Source organism: Solanum verrucosum, unplaced genomic scaffold (genome assembly GCF_900185275.1).
Source record: "Solanum verrucosum unplaced genomic scaffold, falcon-dt-bn FXZP01000205.1, whole genome shotgun sequence".
In the NCBI taxonomy this organism is placed as follows: domain Eukaryota; kingdom Viridiplantae; phylum Streptophyta; class Magnoliopsida; order Solanales; family Solanaceae; genus Solanum; species Solanum verrucosum.
Genome location: NW_026019950.1, coordinates 175,910 through 194,049, shown reverse-complemented (window position 1 = coordinate 194,049; position 18,140 = coordinate 175,910). Strand labels below are relative to the sequence as shown.

General features: G+C 30.7%; 1 protein-coding gene across 2 annotated transcripts; it reads right to left on the bottom strand.

The window, feature by feature from the left end:
• Positions 1-3,432: 3,432 nt before the first annotated feature.
• LOC125813721 (uncharacterized) lies at positions 3,433-7,260 on the bottom strand. 2 transcript variants are annotated; one of them, XM_049493179.1, is made up of 4 exons: positions 6,972-7,260; positions 5,290-6,510; positions 4,142-5,064; positions 3,433-4,044 (listed from the first exon to the last, which is right to left on the bottom strand). In XM_049493179.1, exons 2-4 carry the CDS (start codon positions 6,491-6,493, stop codon positions 3,700-3,702), a joined length of 2,472 nt encoding a protein of 823 aa, XP_049349136.1. In that variant the 5' UTR covers positions 6,494-6,510; positions 6,972-7,260; the 3' UTR covers positions 3,433-3,699. The 2 variants fall into 2 exon arrangements, with proteins under 2 accessions (XP_049349136.1, XP_049349135.1); XM_049493178.1 differs by lacking the exon at positions 6,972-7,260 and having other exon boundaries at positions 5,290-6,684.
• Positions 7,261-18,140: the final 10,880 nt, after the last annotated feature.

Sequence of the window (18,140 nt, the reverse complement as noted above, 5' to 3'; positions counted from 1 at the left end):
ATTATTTTTTTCACAAACTATTCTAATTAAGGAGTATTTTATTAAGCAATATGTAAAAGAAAGATACGACAAATAACACGGAAAAGAAGTATTTAAAGATGTGTGGGGGCAATTTTTAAGATGTTGAATTAGTCATAAGCAACACAAAGAATTGATAACGACTTTCAACGGTCACATAATGACTTATTCATCAGTCGGTAATGAAGATCAACCGTTCAGTTTATATTATATAGTTATTTATTAAACAAAAGAAAATTATAAATATAATATATTATATATTATTTAAGAGGGTTATGAAAAGGTCATGGAGGTAAGGTTTGGTATAACGGTGAAACAGAAACATCCAAATGGCATTCAATTTTTAGACGGCAATGTTAGGATCAATTCTTACGTTTTTGATGAAATAAACAGAACATATTATTCTAACATCATAAATATATAATTTAGACAAATATTATGAGGTCGTTTGATAATTGATTTGGAGATGAGTTATGCAAGTATTAAATTCTGCATAAATAATATCATGTTTGATAGCTAGTTAGAAGATAAATTATTTATGTATAAAATTAATACGGTATTTGATTATTAGCAATTTAGAAATCACATGACTAATACTCCTTTTGTCCAACAACACTTGTTTACGGTTGACTTGACACAATTCTTAAGAAACTATAAATAGAAGGGTTATTTTACTATATCACCCTTTGAATATAACAAATGGAAAAGAGTCAAAATTACCCTCGAACTATCTGAAATAACTCATATATACCCTTTATTTATTTTTGCGATCAAAACTACACTTGCCGTCTATGTTTTGGACCACAAATACCCTTAAAATGTTATCTTTACCATTAGAGCTGACATGATAGTCCACTAAGCAGTAAGCAGTCCAATATGGTAAAAAATCATTCCTCTCAATAATGTTTTTTCTTCCTTGTTCATCCCTATTACGGAAACAAAACCACATACACTTGTGTTGCTCAATGGAGATATCCATAAAAAAAAATCTATCAATTTTATCGATGACTAATTTTGTGAACTTACTAACATTATTAATCTTAAATTCGAATAAAAGATGAAGATTTTGTGATGAATTGATAATATGTGTAAAATTAGTCAAGTAATAATGACTATATCTTTATAACTAACCAATTGTATAACAGCTAGTTGATAAGGTTTAGGCAAAATACTAACCGCTAAATAACTTATATTTGTAGTCGTACTAGCAGAAAGCTAATTCCATTTCTATACTAGGAAAAATCTTTTTGGCCAGAATGATATTTTTTCTATGTTATTTTAACTTTTTAAATATGTTTACCCTTTTAACTTAAATACATTTTAACTAAAAAAAATGGAAAAAAGATCTGTTTGTTTTAAAATTAAAAAAAATTATATTTTTTTTAATTTTTTGGCCAAATTTTTTGGCCATTTAGCACTTCCCTTCTATACTATTATAAATTCAATTTTAATCAAACCTTAATACAAATATCGAAATCGAATTTATAAAAAATGTTTCAAAAAGAAGGGACAAAAGAAGATGGCTTAAGCCATAGAGGACATTCATTCCCACATGGGATGACCAGAGATATCTTAATTTCTCTTTCCACCCTTAATTAATACTTTATCTATCTACATTAACTAATCAATTCATTAATAATTAATGTGGTTTGGTCACATCTCAGTTAAACTTCTGCTGCCACAACAAAATATCTGTACCATTAATCAATTTCTAATCCAATCAGGCTAATACTAATACAGCTTAATTAAGCTACAAAAATTTAATTTGATTTGGTTTTCCAGAAAATCGAATATACAAAAGCTCAAACCATATGACAAACATAATTTTCTCGATATTGTGTACTCTCTTTTATATTTTGAGTATTAAGTTTTTTACAGGATGTTGGTCATGAAGCAATTAAATGTATGTTACTCTTAGGTCCATGTTCATTTATTATAGTCGACCCCAAGAAGAAAATATTGGTCACAACTGCCCTACCTAGACGCAGACTATACGAAGGCCATTAAGTCTCCAAATTATTTGGTTAAGTCATAGTATAAATTTTATTTTATTTTTATAGATTTTTAAGGTAAAAATTATTTTTATTTAATATATATCTGGTGCAAATAAGTATTTTTCATGACCAAACCTTTTACTATTGATTTCCTATGCACATTTCAGGATCATTCATGAGAGTTCTATACTTCTGCCGTCTTAAAATAAGTGTCATCTTAGTAAAGAAAGAAAAGTCCCAAAATAAGTGTTACTTTAAAAATTCAAGATAAAAATTATTCCATATATTTTTTCAGCTATACCCTTATACTCCATATTCGTATTCAATTTTTTAAGAAGCAATTATTAAATAGGGAAAATTTAGTAAACCAAACATTGTATTTATTAATTTTTAAGAAGTAATTTTTATTACGATGACACTTATTTTTAAACGGAAGGAGTATATCTAATTGTTCGGCTAAACGAGGAATCATGTTGAAGACTGGACTGTACTGCTAATAAAATTCACACTTGTAGAGTTGTAGTTACACAATTACACCTAAACTTTAGTTGCTATCTCTAGGATATGAAAGACAACCAAATCGAACCAATTTGACGGCTATTAATTACTCTCAATCCATTACGTTCAATCTTACTTGTTCAGTTTAAAAAATTATATTATCCTTATAGTAAAATTATATTCATATATCAACATTCAGATAATTTATTACAATTCTGCATAACTTAGGGGTGTGTCAAGTCAAATATGTACACGACTCCATATTCTTTTGACTTCTTCAAGCACACTCATATATTTATTTTTTTGAAGTGATAGCATATAAGATGACTTGCAATTTTACAGATAGTGTATCATTCATGTAATAGTTGAAAAATGCTGCAGAACCAATCAACAAAATTATAGCAAGTCAATAATGTTTCTTAAAAGGACAATGATTTGATATATAAAAAAGGCAAATGAGAAATGAATATTGACAAGATTATTTGAATATAATGATTTACATATCCACATTACATGAACCAAAAAAGTATAGGAATAGTTAGTTTTCTTGTTGCAATGTCGTAAAGTCTCTATGATAACGAGTTGATTTCTCAGATAGTCAATTAACTTCAAGTTATTATCTCAGAGAGTCACTTTCTTTGTTGAAGGCATATGGAATCAAGAAGAAAAGTAACTTTATGAAATAATAACTAACTACGTACTCCTAGTTAACTTAACTGATCATACAAGTAATCAACCCATCGCTTTGCCCCTGCCTGTCCTCATCGAAATGAACGTTTAAATTTGTCATTTGAAGACAAATTAATGAGTAATTCCTCATGTTATATATTATGATCATTTTCAGAAGTAAATCCAAGAGATTCATGCACAAGTTGTACCCCCTCTAGGCGGAATTCGTTTATTTAGAAAACTATGTAAAGCAAAAATTAACAATGGCTGAATATAAGTGAAACACTGATACTGTTATAGATGATGCAGCAACTCTCTATGTACGCGAATTATTGGAATTTATACTTGTAGGATATTTACATGTATATCCGGGACTGGATTAATGATTTGGTTCCATAAAACTGAAGACATTCTTTGAATAAGCTGCTGCACCATGTAAATTTTCTGTCTCAAGTTAAGCTAAGAAGACCTGGAAAGTACCTTAAGGCTTAAGGGCAACAAGATTCTGCGTCTGTGAGCACTATCTCTTGAAATATGTGATGCCATCACAGGCCAAAGTTCCTTCAAGATCACCTATAATTCGAGATACGCGAACTTCAAGGCCTCTCTGAACTTCTCTAAAGAGAGTTCTAATGCCATCAGCAAAGCGTTTGACATCAAAGCTTGCTGGTGTATCAAGTTCTTCTGCAGCTACGATGAATCCAGAAGCAATTTTTGTTTGGACTTCCATCAATTTTTGTCCTGTTGCAACTATGTATCTTTGCAATTGAAATGTTTCTTCAAGAAAGTGCTCAAGCATCTTAGTTTCTTCCTTTGTTTTTCGTATAACTGAACCTTCACAATTTACATTCAGGTCATTCTCATGCTGCATATTACACAACAAGAGGTCATTAGCATTGATGAGTCAAGCAACAAAATAGATCATTTTTCAAGTTAAGAATAATACTTAGTAAGAAACATACCATCCGCTTGCATAGATCATCGATTTTCCCCTGAAGGGACTCGTAACGAGCAACTTGTTTATTCAGTAAAGACATCAACGCACGGAATCCTCTAGTGCCAGATCGTCCATTATCATTGTTTTCACTATTTCCAGCAGGTTCTTGTTTGCCTCTCAACCTCTCAAGCATGACAAATTGTTGAGTCAGCCTCTTGATTTTGTATGAAACTCCAAGAGCATGTAAATCCATCCTCCACAGTGACTTGTTTTTCTTAATTTCGCTATCACATTCTGAAGTTGATGTTTCAGCATTCCGAGCATCCTCTGTGCTGAAGTGTTCTGCCTTAGAAGCATTCGGATGTGACACTCCATCTTTTGCCTCACCAATCTCCTTTGTAGGAGACTGTAGAGTCAAAATTATGTCTTTTTGTGGGTTATTTGTTCTGGTCTCAACTTTTCTTCCATTTTTTACCTTTTGAGAGGTTTCCTCAGGATGGTTCTTTGTTTCTTGCTCTTTCTCACCTAGTTTTGTCTTTATAAGCGTCACGTTGGACCAAACTGTATGATTGGCTTTGTCCTGCTCTTTTGGACAAGCATTTGCATTGGATTTCTGGGAATCAGGAAGGTGAAAATATTCCGTGAGTTGCTGTTTGAGAGATTGTACTTCTACTTCTCGATTCAATAGCAATGCATCCAACTTCATATTATCTTGCCGAAGCTGAGCTAGATCATGGTCCAGCACTTCAATATGTGACTGCAACCTCTTCGACTCAAGTTCCATACTGAGTAGGCGCCATCGAAAAGCTTCTAACCTCTCATCTTTGAGTCTCAGTTGTTCTGCAAAAGCATCCAGCTCCAGATGATGCCTGTGCTCAACTGCAACACTGTACTTTTCAGCCTCTGATCGAACCCAATTCTCCAAGTGCTCAACATCATCGGTGAGTACTGCACAGAAGATTGAAGTGAACACAAGAAATAACATAATAAATAAACAGAATGACAACTCCATATATTGAAATTCTGTACAATGGAAAGTAGGAAACATATTATCACTAATCAAGATTGATGAATATGCTATGAATAAACATGTGTATCGCGAATATATTATCGCTAATTAAGATTGATGAATATGCTATTAACAAAACACGTGTATCGCGAATATGGTCTTACTTTCTTCTTCAGCATCCTCAGTCAAGAATTTATCAGGAACATGAGGAAATAGTTCTGGCTCTTTTGTACCCCCAGGTTGCTCGTCGAGAAGATAATCAGCCTTCTGTGATCTACTTTTTCCAGTTGGTAGCATCATTGCACTTGAAAGCATCCCTTTCCCACTGGCAACAACCTCCAACTTCGGATTCATACGTTTGTACAGCATATTTCTCAATGAATGTCTCTCATACCTAGACTCTGAGGCTGTCTTCCATCTCTCAGTCTCTAGCTCAGCTTGCTTTCTCTTGGCTTTTGATAATTTGATCTCCTTTAAAAGCATTTGTTTCTCTGTTGTATCCAATTTGGATTTCCTCAGCATAGCTGACAAAATCTGTTCTTTCTGTTCCAAATCCTTGCGCATTTTGACTAGCTCCATCGATAGTTTTTGGGTCATCAAGATAGCCTTCTCCTTTTGCTCAAGTACCGAATTAACCTCTTGCTTTGCTGCTTCAGCTTGTCTGAGCGCACGCCCCATCTCCGCTTCAAGCTGCCGCTGATTAGACACCAATTCAATGAATGCAGTCTTGTGTTTGGAGATCTCATTAGAGTGCCTTTGAGCATCAAATTTCGCGGTGTTCCTCAATTCTTCTGCTATAGCATCAGCCTTTTTCAGCTTTTCTTCGAGATCATGATGCGCTTTCCCTTCGTCCTCAATGATCTTATCTTTCGACTGCACAATTACTTTACTCTCCTCCAATTTGCTATCCAATTCAGCAATAAGGGTGTCCTTGTGCTTCTCAACAACTCTCAACTCATTCATAAAAGCACCAATTTGCTGCCTAAGTTTCTTCCTCTCATTAAACCAACACTGTTCTTGTGCTGCATATATGCACACAACTTTCTCATTTGCTTTAGCATCCTCCCTTCTTAACCCCTTCAGTTCGTCGATTTTTTTCTCTGCATTTGCTAACTTAAGTAACAATCCAGACTTTTCATTTCTTGCTTCATCCCTCTGAACTCTCCACACAAGCAACCCCAAAAGATGAGCACTTCCTTGAAGCATCTTATTTCTCACTTCTAACAAATTCTCATCACATTTTTTGGGCTCCGGTAAGAGCCCAAGAGCAACAAATGCACAAGAAACACCAAAGTAAATTGGACATAAGCTCTCCCTTCTTCCTTCTGATGTAATCAAACAGGAACTTAAGACACCCTTTTCATCCATTACTCAATTAACCTTTTCTCCTTTGAGAAGAAAAAAAAAAGTGTCAGAATTCAGAAACTCATCAGGGCATTTGCCTAAACATAAGCCACTCCTTAATTATCATTTCAAAAGTATCACCTCCTCACTAAAAATTTAGGGGAAAAGGGATATTTAGAAGAAAAAATCAAGATAACATAAGAAGGAAAAGGACCCCTTTAAGTTACAAACACAAACAAAAAAAGGTCCCAGATTTCATTTTAGTTCAAGAGGTGGAGTTTGGAAGAACATAAAACATGATAAAGTGAAAGAGACAAGAGCAACTTCTTGTGGTCCAAGCTAAATACTGGAAAATAAACAAAAGGGAAAAGAAAAAAAAAAACAATCTTATCATCATGTATCAAGAATCTGAAATCACATTCTTAAAAAGCTACCACTAAACACTTACCAAATGCAGAAACTTTACTACTGTATAACATCAAGATTCAAGAAAACAGAAAACTTACAAATCAAGAAGACTTCTTCTTCAGCTGGAAAAAAACAAAAAAAAGAACCTCACAATTCTGAGCTAACATTAATGGCTTATAGGACAAAAAACAACTCAAGTAATTGAATCAGAGAAGTTGGTGGTACCATCTCTGTTTATCCAAATATAATCTGACAGAAAATGCCAAAGGCATGAACTTTAACATTTGTTGAGTCTGCAAAATCAGTTTAAAAAAGCTCTGCCAGCATAACTGAGCAAAAGAATATAAATCAAGAATTCTGTTCCCTGGTTTTCAGTGAAAAATAAAAAAGGTGACCCCAAAAAAGCCCCACTTTGGGTACCCTTTTGCTCCCCTTATTTTCTTCTTCAGTTTATGGACTCTAAAATAAAAAGAGGAAGCAAAAAAGCTAGATTTTTGGGAAGCTTGTCACCATTAATATTAAAGAAATTTAGATGGCAAATTAATAGAGATCTCAATTAAATACATAAAAACTACATCTTTATCTTAGCTTGCAGGCCCACAATATATTGCATATTGCCAGGGTGTCTTGGCTGTACATTCATGTATGCTCGCGACAATAATAACTTACTCGGTGAAATTATCTTATAAGTGAGATCTGAAAAGTATTGAGCTTGAATGGTCACATTTGTGTTTTTCTTTTATCTTTTTTAATTTTTTATTTTTTTTTACTTTGTGAATTTCTAAAATATGTTTCAATCTATGTTGTTCGGATTTATGAAAAATATCATAAGATCTAGTGAATGTTAGATATTTACCAATGTATAGGTTTTATATATTAAGTTTAATATACATATAATTTACCTATTGTATACACAATATATATAATCAATATATAGATTTTGTATATTTTGGTTAGTGCCATAATTAATTATGGCTGACTAGAAAAAAAAAAACTATTTTGATTACTACTTCTTAAATCTACTTGAATTGTTCATACAATTATTTCTTTTTATTTTGATTCATTTTAAGTGAAAAACTTAGTTCCGCTACTATTCGACACAAATTTGACAGCATTTTTTTTGAGAGTCCAAGCAACACAAGTTTTTGACACTTCGATCGGAAAACAAAGATCTCACCTAGGAATGGAAATTAAAACTCATGGTAGAGATCATTTCTCTCTTTATTACGTTTTACTAGTGTAATCTGAATTAATCGAATTAATAACTTTCAAATATTGTGTGCATAACTAAAAAAAAACTCATAAAAACATTTTCCTTGATTTCGTTTAATCAAGTAGTTAGACTTTAGCATACTGACTTTTATTATATGTCACCCACTCTAATAATATAAGTTATCTGTTACTTCTTACTAATAAAAATATATATGCACCACATAAAGCTTACAGAAATTAAGGTAGACCAAAGAAATCAGTACATTGGGACTCTAATAAAAAAAATTCTCCATAATTTTAATTTGCCGAATTAAAAACAGCAAATTCCACCAGAGTTATTGAAGAGTGACAATGATGTGTATGTAAACATAAAAGAAGAATGATGAATTTGGTTTGTTCATTAAATGTGCATGTACCAATTGATGTTGATCAATTTCTAAAGGGGCATTAAAGACTATACCCAAAACAATGCAAATTATTTAAACCTATTGTTTTCAATTCATCATCAAATTCATGATGAAGCCACACAAACAAAAGAAAAAAGAAACTAGGTACTCATGGGTCCAGCCAACTCTACACACACCAAAAAAAAAAAATGTCGCGATTGAGAATTAAAGATCATTATCTATAATTTATGTTGCTTGAATTTTCTAAAAATGCTAGTATAACTGTCGAAAGTCAGGATCATGATCTAAAACTTATGTTGCTTGAACTTTCTAAAAATATTGATACAAGTGTATTAAATCCTACAAAATTGCATTAATTACTTTTAGAGTATCCGATACACGCCATCGACACCTTTTTGGGAAGTCCAAGTAATTCTTGTTCTCCCTTAGCCACTACACTTGAGACTTTCATTGTATTAATTGGTTTCAATAGCCATAATATTGCACATTGAAAAAAAAACGAATACATAATTATGTATAAAGTAAGTTTCTAATGAAAGAATATTAGAAAATTAATTGATCACTCTTTTATTGTTGTTTTGCTTTTTTATGGTAGACTTCGCACTACTTACGTATTATTTGCTATAATTTTTTCATTGTCTTTTCCTTTGTATCTGGATTTGCTATCGAGAGTCTTTCGAAAATAGTCTTTCTACCTCCACAAGATAGTGATACGGTTTGTGTACATTTTACCCTCCTCAGAGCCCACTTGTAAAATCTCACTAGATACGTTATTGTTGTTTCTAATGAAAGAATAATTAATTGACCGCCCTTAAATTATTAATGGGTTGTCACTATTGGGGTTTAGTTAGTTTATTTGGAGTAATGGTTTTTTTTACTTGTGTTAATACCTGTAAAGAAGGAAATTGTTGAAAAAAAGTTGTGCAGATCATGTTAATTATTGGGAAATGCAGAGTTGGAAGAAAAGAAAAGCTAATGACCTTACTTTATTATAATTTGTTTTTCTAATCCACAATCATGATTTCCCTCCCTTGGAACATGGGCTTTAGATACATTAATTAGATTTGCAGTACAACTTCCAAGTATACTAATCCAGTACTTATAAATTAATTAAACTTTCGGATCATACAATATAATGTAACATTATAATTAAGCAGACATTTGAGAATTGAGGTTAAAAAAAAGTCCTACGTTTTGATTGATTAAGTTTGGTATGTCGAAAAGGATGTTTGGTAGAGAAATCCCTAATAAAAAAACGTTTATTTACGAATTTGAAGTACGAAATACCAAATAGTTGTATAAAAAAGAGGGGGGAAAAGTCAAGTAATTAAATTAGTATAAATGTTGCAAAATAGTAATTAATTTATTTGAAGTACGAAATACCAAATAGTAATTAATTTATTTGTTCTACTTCTTTTTTTAGTCTATTTCAATTATTATTATTATTATTATTGATAATTTTTTAAATGACATGTTTAAGACTACAAAATTAAACATTATTTTAATACATTTAACATATCTTTAATTTAATACCATAAGATTTAAAGAACTTTATATTTTTTTTGTATCATCTCCAGTTCAACACACCAACTTATACGAAATTGGAATGTAATATTACCTTATATATAAGCTAACAACAAAAAGGACTAATACTGCAGTACTTAATTGTACAATATGTTATGTGAGTTGTACTATTTATATTTTATCCACATTTATCTTTATTTTACCTTATCAATATTTAGGAATCAATTCTTAGTGTTAGGAGAACCATATTTATAAAAAAAGAATTTAACTATCATCTTTATTTCCCCAAATTATTTCTTGAATGAGTGTCAATTGTCACATGTCTAATATTGATATCAATGACTTAGGTTTAATTAATTGAGGGCTATAACAATAATTTATGTAGAGTTGGAAAATAAGCAATTAATTGAGGGTTATAACAATAATCAATAGTGGCTATTTTTCAAAGAAATTGACTACAATTGCAATTCAAAATTAGGCCAAAAAAACAAAAAAAAAAACTAACAATCCAAGTCTCCCAAAATCAGCTTATCCATGTGTGCTACAAAGGCAAGCATATGAATTGTGCTTCTTCACCCTAAATTTAAGTCATCCAAACCCATCCAATGGCTATATATAATACAACTAACTTTCTCATCATCATCAATATATGGCACTTTTGAGGCCAAATGGGCTTATCTGACGTAATTTGAAAATGCGCTAATTTGTTCGGTTGAAATTTGTCATGATCCCTGATTCTTTGTTATGCCTTCCTCTTCAGGTGGATGAATTTCTAACAATAACACATGCCTATGTCATGGACCAAATACAAATGGACAAAGCAAATTGAAAAGGCTAGAGTGGTATTTAACTGTTCCATCAGAGTCACTTCCTTTTTATGGGTTTAGACGAAAACTTTCCTCTTGAATCATGTTTTATTTTACTTTATCTGAAAGGTACAAATGTATAGATGAAGAAGCACCAACATTCATGTAAAAAAAAAATCTGCTTGAAAAAATAAAAGTTAGATTAGTGTCCACAGTTGCAAGATCAAGAGAAATTTTTTAGGATCTATCATTAATATTCTTAGCATTGTTGGTAGTGTAATTCTCAACTAAAAATTGTGTGAAATTACAATTTTTGTCTGATGGCAGAGATTTATTTATTTTTGGTTAATTCTCAAAATTACAAGTGTTGATGATTCTTTTCCATGTAGTGATTTTTTATGAAATCAATGTGTTATATCAATTGTTGAAACATTTAGGTGTAGTTATTTTGGTTGTAACCTAACTATGCACCAACAATATTTTTTGATGGTACTAATGCAATATTAACTTAATGCTAATACAATATGTAATGACGAAAAATTTAAGGTGAAATATATCTTTTGGTCCATTTTTTTTAATAATAAATGTTGCATATTTGAACACATTACAAATCAAGTTGTTGGGCTTAGACCCCGTTCATAGCACGAGCATCACTTTCTAGTAATAAAAGAAACCAATAAAGGATGTGGTGGAGTGGTTCATCCTTTACTCCTTAATGTGAAACTTTTTAATATAAATTTATATTTAGTTAAAATTCAATTATGATACCAAATGTTGAATTAGAAATAAAAAATCCGGTCCGACAAGAATATAAGCAAAGGTGTACGGGTGTTTGTAGATTGGGGAAAACAAGTGGATGCTAGTATGCTACTATGACTATAGATGTATGATACATGGACAAGGGAGGTGAGACTAGTTGTGTGAATGAAGAATGAATAAAAATTGAAAAGTATTAGTGAAAAAGTATGGCGGGATCGGAATATGGATAGAATTTTTTTATCATTAATTATAAATTTGAGGTCGTTTGAGTTTTGAGATTAAAAATTTCGAGTAGAAAATAGCACTTTTCCACCCCTAAATTATATGGGGCGAAATTTGGTGTGAATCTAGATAAGAAGGATCTAGAGTTTAAATATAAAGAATGATGAAACATTTTTAAAAAATAGATAAATTTCAATATTAGGTGTAAATATTGATAATTGGCAATTAATAATATGACATTTGAATTTTTTTGACATTAGTTTGAATTAAATGTTATTGTTTTTATGACACTTTTCGTCAAATGTCATTAATTTACAATATTTTGCTCTAAATATCATTATTTTGATGACATTCAAATTAATGACATTGTTTTTATGACGTTTTTCTATAAATATTTAGAAATTCTATATTTTTTGGTATTTATTTCAAGAGTCTCTAAATAAAAAGGATCAATTAATTTTGAGATACATATAGTTATATCAAAAAAAAGAAAAAGAGAAAATAAATTTCATTTATACCATTTGATGTAGGATAAATTACTTATATACACAACTTTACTTATCTTATTCTCCATTTTTCCCTACCTTTTTGAAATATTTCATAAATTCCTTATTTCTTTCAATTCTTAAAACTTTCAGATACATAAGATCCATCAGCCAAAACTCACGTTTACTACACCTCTTTTCACTCCTCTTTTCTCTTCCTAAATTCACTCCACATTTTTAGCAGTTACAATTTTCAAATTAATTTGATTTTCAAAAAGATTCTCTCTCAAGTCAATCAATTTCAAATATGTGAATAGGTAGGATTTTGTCTTCTCCATTGTTGTCTTCTTCCATTTTTTTCCCAGAATTTTTTCCTAATACATATGGGCCAGGCCCCTTCATTTAGTATTGGGGTTACTCATCTAAATTCTTCTAATACTAATATGAGATCTTGGGGTCCATCTCGTCCTCCTCTAAAATGTCGGTGCGGATAGACTTGCTATGACAATGTATTGGCAAGGTTTTTATTGTGCATCCCATGGACTACCACAAATGCAGCAACAATCTAATACATTATCGATATGTTGAGAAAGAGAAGGAGAAGCAGATCAGATTGTTAGATTTTTTTCGATTTTTTCTTATTCATCTTTTTTCGATATACATGGATTCAAATTTTTAATGTATCTAGTTATTTTTATTTTCTTAAATTAATGTATAATGTTTTCTTTTCAACATTATGATACATTACAATTTCATCATGCTCAATATATCGTGTTCAAATTGTATAATTTACCATGTATCAATTATTGTTATGTATCTGTAGTGTTTAATTTTTATTCAGACTTATTTAAATTAGAAGATTATGTGCATGTACACATTACTCAATAAATACACTTGATACATAAATTCTATTATTCTATAGAAAAAGCATCGCGTATCAAATTAATTGATAAGATGTAATTTAGGGTCTTACATTATGGTATTTATGTAAAGTATACTAATTTTATTCATTATTCGAGGAGTTGTTGTAATTTTTTGAAATTATTGATATAAAAATAATGTTCAATAGTAGCAGACAGTGTTGTATCATGTGTGGAGTTGTTGTAATTCTGTGAAGTTATTGATACAAAAATAATATTCATTGTTGTATCATTCAAAACTTGCACTATTAGAGTGTGTATCAGATACACAAAATTTACTTAAATGTATCAAATACACACATAAGATACATTGCAAGTTACTAATTTAACTGGAATCCATTATTTGTATCATGTTTAAGTGTGGGACAATTTTTGTATCATGTTCAACTAGTGGGCATTTAGTATCAAATGTCAGATTTTATAGATAATCAATTTGTATTGAACATTAGTTACTCTTTTTTATCATTATGTATCAACTTAACATTAAGATACTTTGTTGTTACAATTATGTACCATATGATTAACTTGACATGTTTCTCATGATGATTTACTTTTTGTAGCTGCTTTTGCTGAGTTCCTTAGTAACGAAATCAGCATCCCATCAAATGGTTTCCGAGGTGATTATCTTCGCACAAGATATGAAGCATTATTATGGAAATGTGGTACTGAAAAGGCTAAGTCACGCTATTTTAGTGCTAAAAATGATCCACCAAAGGTCAAAGGTCGCTTTACTCCACCGCAACAAGATGATTTCGTTAATGTCGAATAGTGATTACGTATCAATAAATAGACACCCTTTGATGTTTTGTTTCTTTTTTTTGTTTACGACAATCTTACTGAAGTTTTAGAGTGTTACTCTAAAAATTATTTCATATTATGTCTGAATTTGAATATATTTGTTCTTAATTATATCATGTAAATTCTTATATTTTGTGTTTTAATTATAGTGATCTTGATATACAACACGTCATTTGATACTTAAAACATTCACATTATATAATTAGATGTCATAAAGATAAGTATCAGATTGATAACTTTTTTGATTCAAATGTCATTATAAAGAACTCATTAGTTATGACATAATGTATATGATACAATAAATATGAGTCACAACAATGTATATACAGTAAACACTTATGTATCATATACACATAAACTCTTTATTAGAATATGATACATTCAAATTTGATTTTTTTAAACACAACATATGACAGATTATTTTATCAGACCACATTTTTTCTTGATTACTACAAGTACTTTATACATCTTAATAGATACATTATTAATATTGTCTACCAAATACACAATATTAACCTGATACATTTAATACAAATCAGTAATATACATACGTTCGTTATATAAATGTATATGATACAACTCAATTGTTAATCCCTTTGTTACATGTATCATATACAATCAGATACAAAATAATGAATACATCATAACTCACGAAATTAATATACACGTTCTTCATTTACTACTAATGTATCATGACTTACATATCCATATCAAGAGTTTTAGTATTTTTTCTGAACCTTCGACACACATAATTTCTCCAACGTAATGTATCAGATTTCCAACTGAGGTATCCAACCTCATGTTTCTTTACCTCGACGTACAACCTTACTCCCATATCATTCCTAATAATCAATGGAGAAGAATTATCTTATACCATGTATCATATCTCAATCTTTTTTCTTAATGCATTAATATTCAATTCTGCCGCAATGGCTGAAATTAAGTTGATGAATGAAATATTTTCACCAACGACAATTCCTTCACTTTTGTATCATTCATAAATAACCTCGTTATTCCCAGATTCCTGAATGCCTCAGCAAAATCAAAATATTCATTATGTATTTTATGAAATTATCTGCTATTGAATGAACTACTACTACAACAGTCATCATCACTAATGCAGACACTTCATTAGCCATAGTTGCACTCGACCCTTTAACTGCAAATATTGCCTTCCCATCTGGCCTATAACCGCCCTCGTCGTCTTTCTTAAAGAAAAAAGAAAACTAATCTAGATATTAATTCATTTTCGCTATTAAAATTAGCTAAACGAAGAACATGGAGAGGAGATTTGAATTTTCAATGGTTTTGGATATAGTATGCTCTATCAGTGGATAATTGATAATAATGTGAAACTGAAAAGCGTCAATCATGGAATCTGAATTTGATTTTCAAATTTCTCCCCTTATTACGCTTAACAGACGGTAGTTGATGTATCAACAATAATATATCTGCCCAATTAGTTATGTATCCAGATGGCCTTAAAAACACGGAACTTATGTAATTAGAAAAAAAGTAGGGATTGGAGGTAATTTCACTCTTACACTATGTGATTCTTAAAAATTATACTTCGATGTATGAAGCTTTATGATTTTGATTATTTCAAACGGTAAGCTTACATTATCAAGAAGTGCTCTATTTATAAGCCGAGAAAATGGTCTAAAACACCCCCAACCTATATCCGAAATCCCAACTACACACTTCAACTTCAAGGGTGTTCTATTACCCCCTGAACTTCATATTTCTCTATTTTCTGCACACTTAAATGCTAACCTCAACACATAAACCAAATACATAGTCCAACGTGATTGCACGCGCCGGGTCCCTTGCCTCTTCAACTCCCAATTCCTATTTTTCCCCCATTTACCTCCTAAAACGTAAAAAAACCCAAAAATCATCCTTTCAAGTTTTCATTTGCCATTTTTGATGAATTTTGAGAAAATTCAAAATTCAAATTAGAGACCTAAATAAGAAATTAGAGCAGATTACAAACCCTAAATTCAAGGTTTGAAGTAGAAATGAACATAAACAACTAAACCCTACCTATTTTTGAGAGAAAATCGTGAATTTTTTATACAAGGAACAAGGGTTAATGGTGGGGAAGAAGAAACAATGGTTTATTTAATGGTGGGGAAGATGACCATTGGAGAAAGAGAAAATTTCCGTCAAAATTTAAGGTGTTCTCACCTTTTAACGCGCCTAGAGAAAGTGTTCTCACCTCCTATGACAGGTCAGCGTTTAAGTGTGTAGAAAATAGAGAAATATGAAGTTCAGGGGTAATAGGACACCCATAAAGTTGGAGTGTGTAGTTGAGATTTCGGGTATAGATTGAGAGGGTTTTAGACCATTTTCTCTTTTTAAGCCTTGTGATAAACTTTCCTTATTAACAAGTGCTCGAATTGAAGCTCAGACATTTAACAAATAATATGGCATTTCATAAAATGGCCTAAAATAAAACAGGACACTAAAATTCACAAAAGGCCAAAAGGGAAAGAAAAAAAAACAAGAGGAGTTTAATTGAGATTCATCTTTTGGATTAGAAAATCAAGTGATTTTTCTAATTTGACACTAAGATCATAGAAGATCTTCTGTCCACTTCAACAAAATTATTGTTATATAAAGTTAATTCAAATGTACTTCATATGAGATATGACATTTTTGGTAAGATGGAAGCAAGGACAAATTTAGCCCTTTAATGATGTATTTATTTGAAATTAACAATTTCGACACAATATATATATATATGATTCATTAAAGTTTCAAAATACTCAAAGTATATATAAAATTTACTTGGAGAGAAATGTCATTACTATTGTCACAAATCAATCCAGCCATTCGAATTAATTTTATCATTCTTTAAAACTTAAAAGGAAGACTCATGCCTCTGCTTATGGCTTGCATATCATCTATACGTGCTCCCCTTCTCTCGCCTTGCCTGAGTAAAAAAAATTAACTTTCTCAACAAAAAAAAGAAGCTCTTTTGTTTCATTTTACAAGTCTAATTTGTACACTCTCCAATTTGTGTTGTTCCTTCTTGTTATTATTGGCCATTGGCCAACTCATCCAATAATAGCATTTCTAAGGCTATTAATTGCACAATTTGTTCTTTAAATGATATATTTTTTAAATTTTTATTCTTACAATCAAACTAATATGTAATGAGACATAACTTTTTTATGGGCGCAAGATATTATGATACAAAAATATAAATTTATGACTCATAATTTTATTTTTACTTTTTTTACTTTAATGGACAAAAATTAAAAACTGACTTGAGCAAAAGTGCAAATAACCCTGTCGAGTGACGAGGGAGATGGTACATGGGCGTTGGGCCGTCAGTGTTAATTGGCCCACTGGGCCATGAGACACAATTTACAGGCTTTAATTGGATTCACTGTTAGTGCATGCATTTTAGTTTGGATTAATTACTTGAGTGGATCCCTTTTAAGAAATAATTACATATTTTAAATATACTCTTTAATTATTATCATTTATAACAATATATAATAATACTATGTATTTTATTAAATTGTCTCTCTCGCTCTTTTTTTTCTCTCTTTCGCTCTTTTTTTTTCTCTCTCTGGCACACTCTTTCTTCCTTTCTTTCTCTCTACACACTTTTTATGAGCTCTTTTTCGATCTCTCAAAATAAAGAGAAGCAACTAAGTAAAATAAGTTGTGGTGAAACCGCCAGCATGTTTAGTTTGGTTTCTCTTTGACCTTAATGATTCAATATTACCAGATATTATGGAGTATGCAAAATGTGGCAAACGAAAGAGCATCTTATTATCCTTAAATGTAATAAAATTTGTATCAATAATGAATTAAACAAGTAATTTAATCGTAACAAATCAACCAATAAACTGTAAAATGAATTAAACTTGTTTTAAAAGTGTATTACAAAAATATTAAAGTTGAATTGAAAGAGAGAATTAATCATGAATAAAAAAACGTAACCGATGAAAGACGTTGATCTATAGAGTGAATTAAACTTGTATCAATAATGAATTAAACAAGTAATTTCATAGTAACAAAATCAACCAATAAACTGCAAAATGAATTAAATTTGCATTAAAAGTGTATTACACATTATTAAAATTGAATTAGAAGAGAGAATTAAGAATGATTGA

Bases quoted from the DNA above. Each gene is read 5' to 3' on its own strand.
- LOC125813721 (XM_049493179.1), bottom strand. From the start codon at position 6,493: ATGGATGAAAAGGGTGTCTTAAGTTCCTGTTTGATTACATCAGAAGGA. The intron at 5,065-5,289 runs GTAAGACCATAT...TCTTCTGTGCAG, and splicing joins TGAGGATGCTGAAGAAGAAA to TACTCACCGATGATGTTGAG. The intron at 4,045-4,141 runs GTATGTTTCTTA...TGTAATATGCAG, and splicing joins ATGATCTATGCAAGCGGATG to CATGAGAATGACCTGAATGT.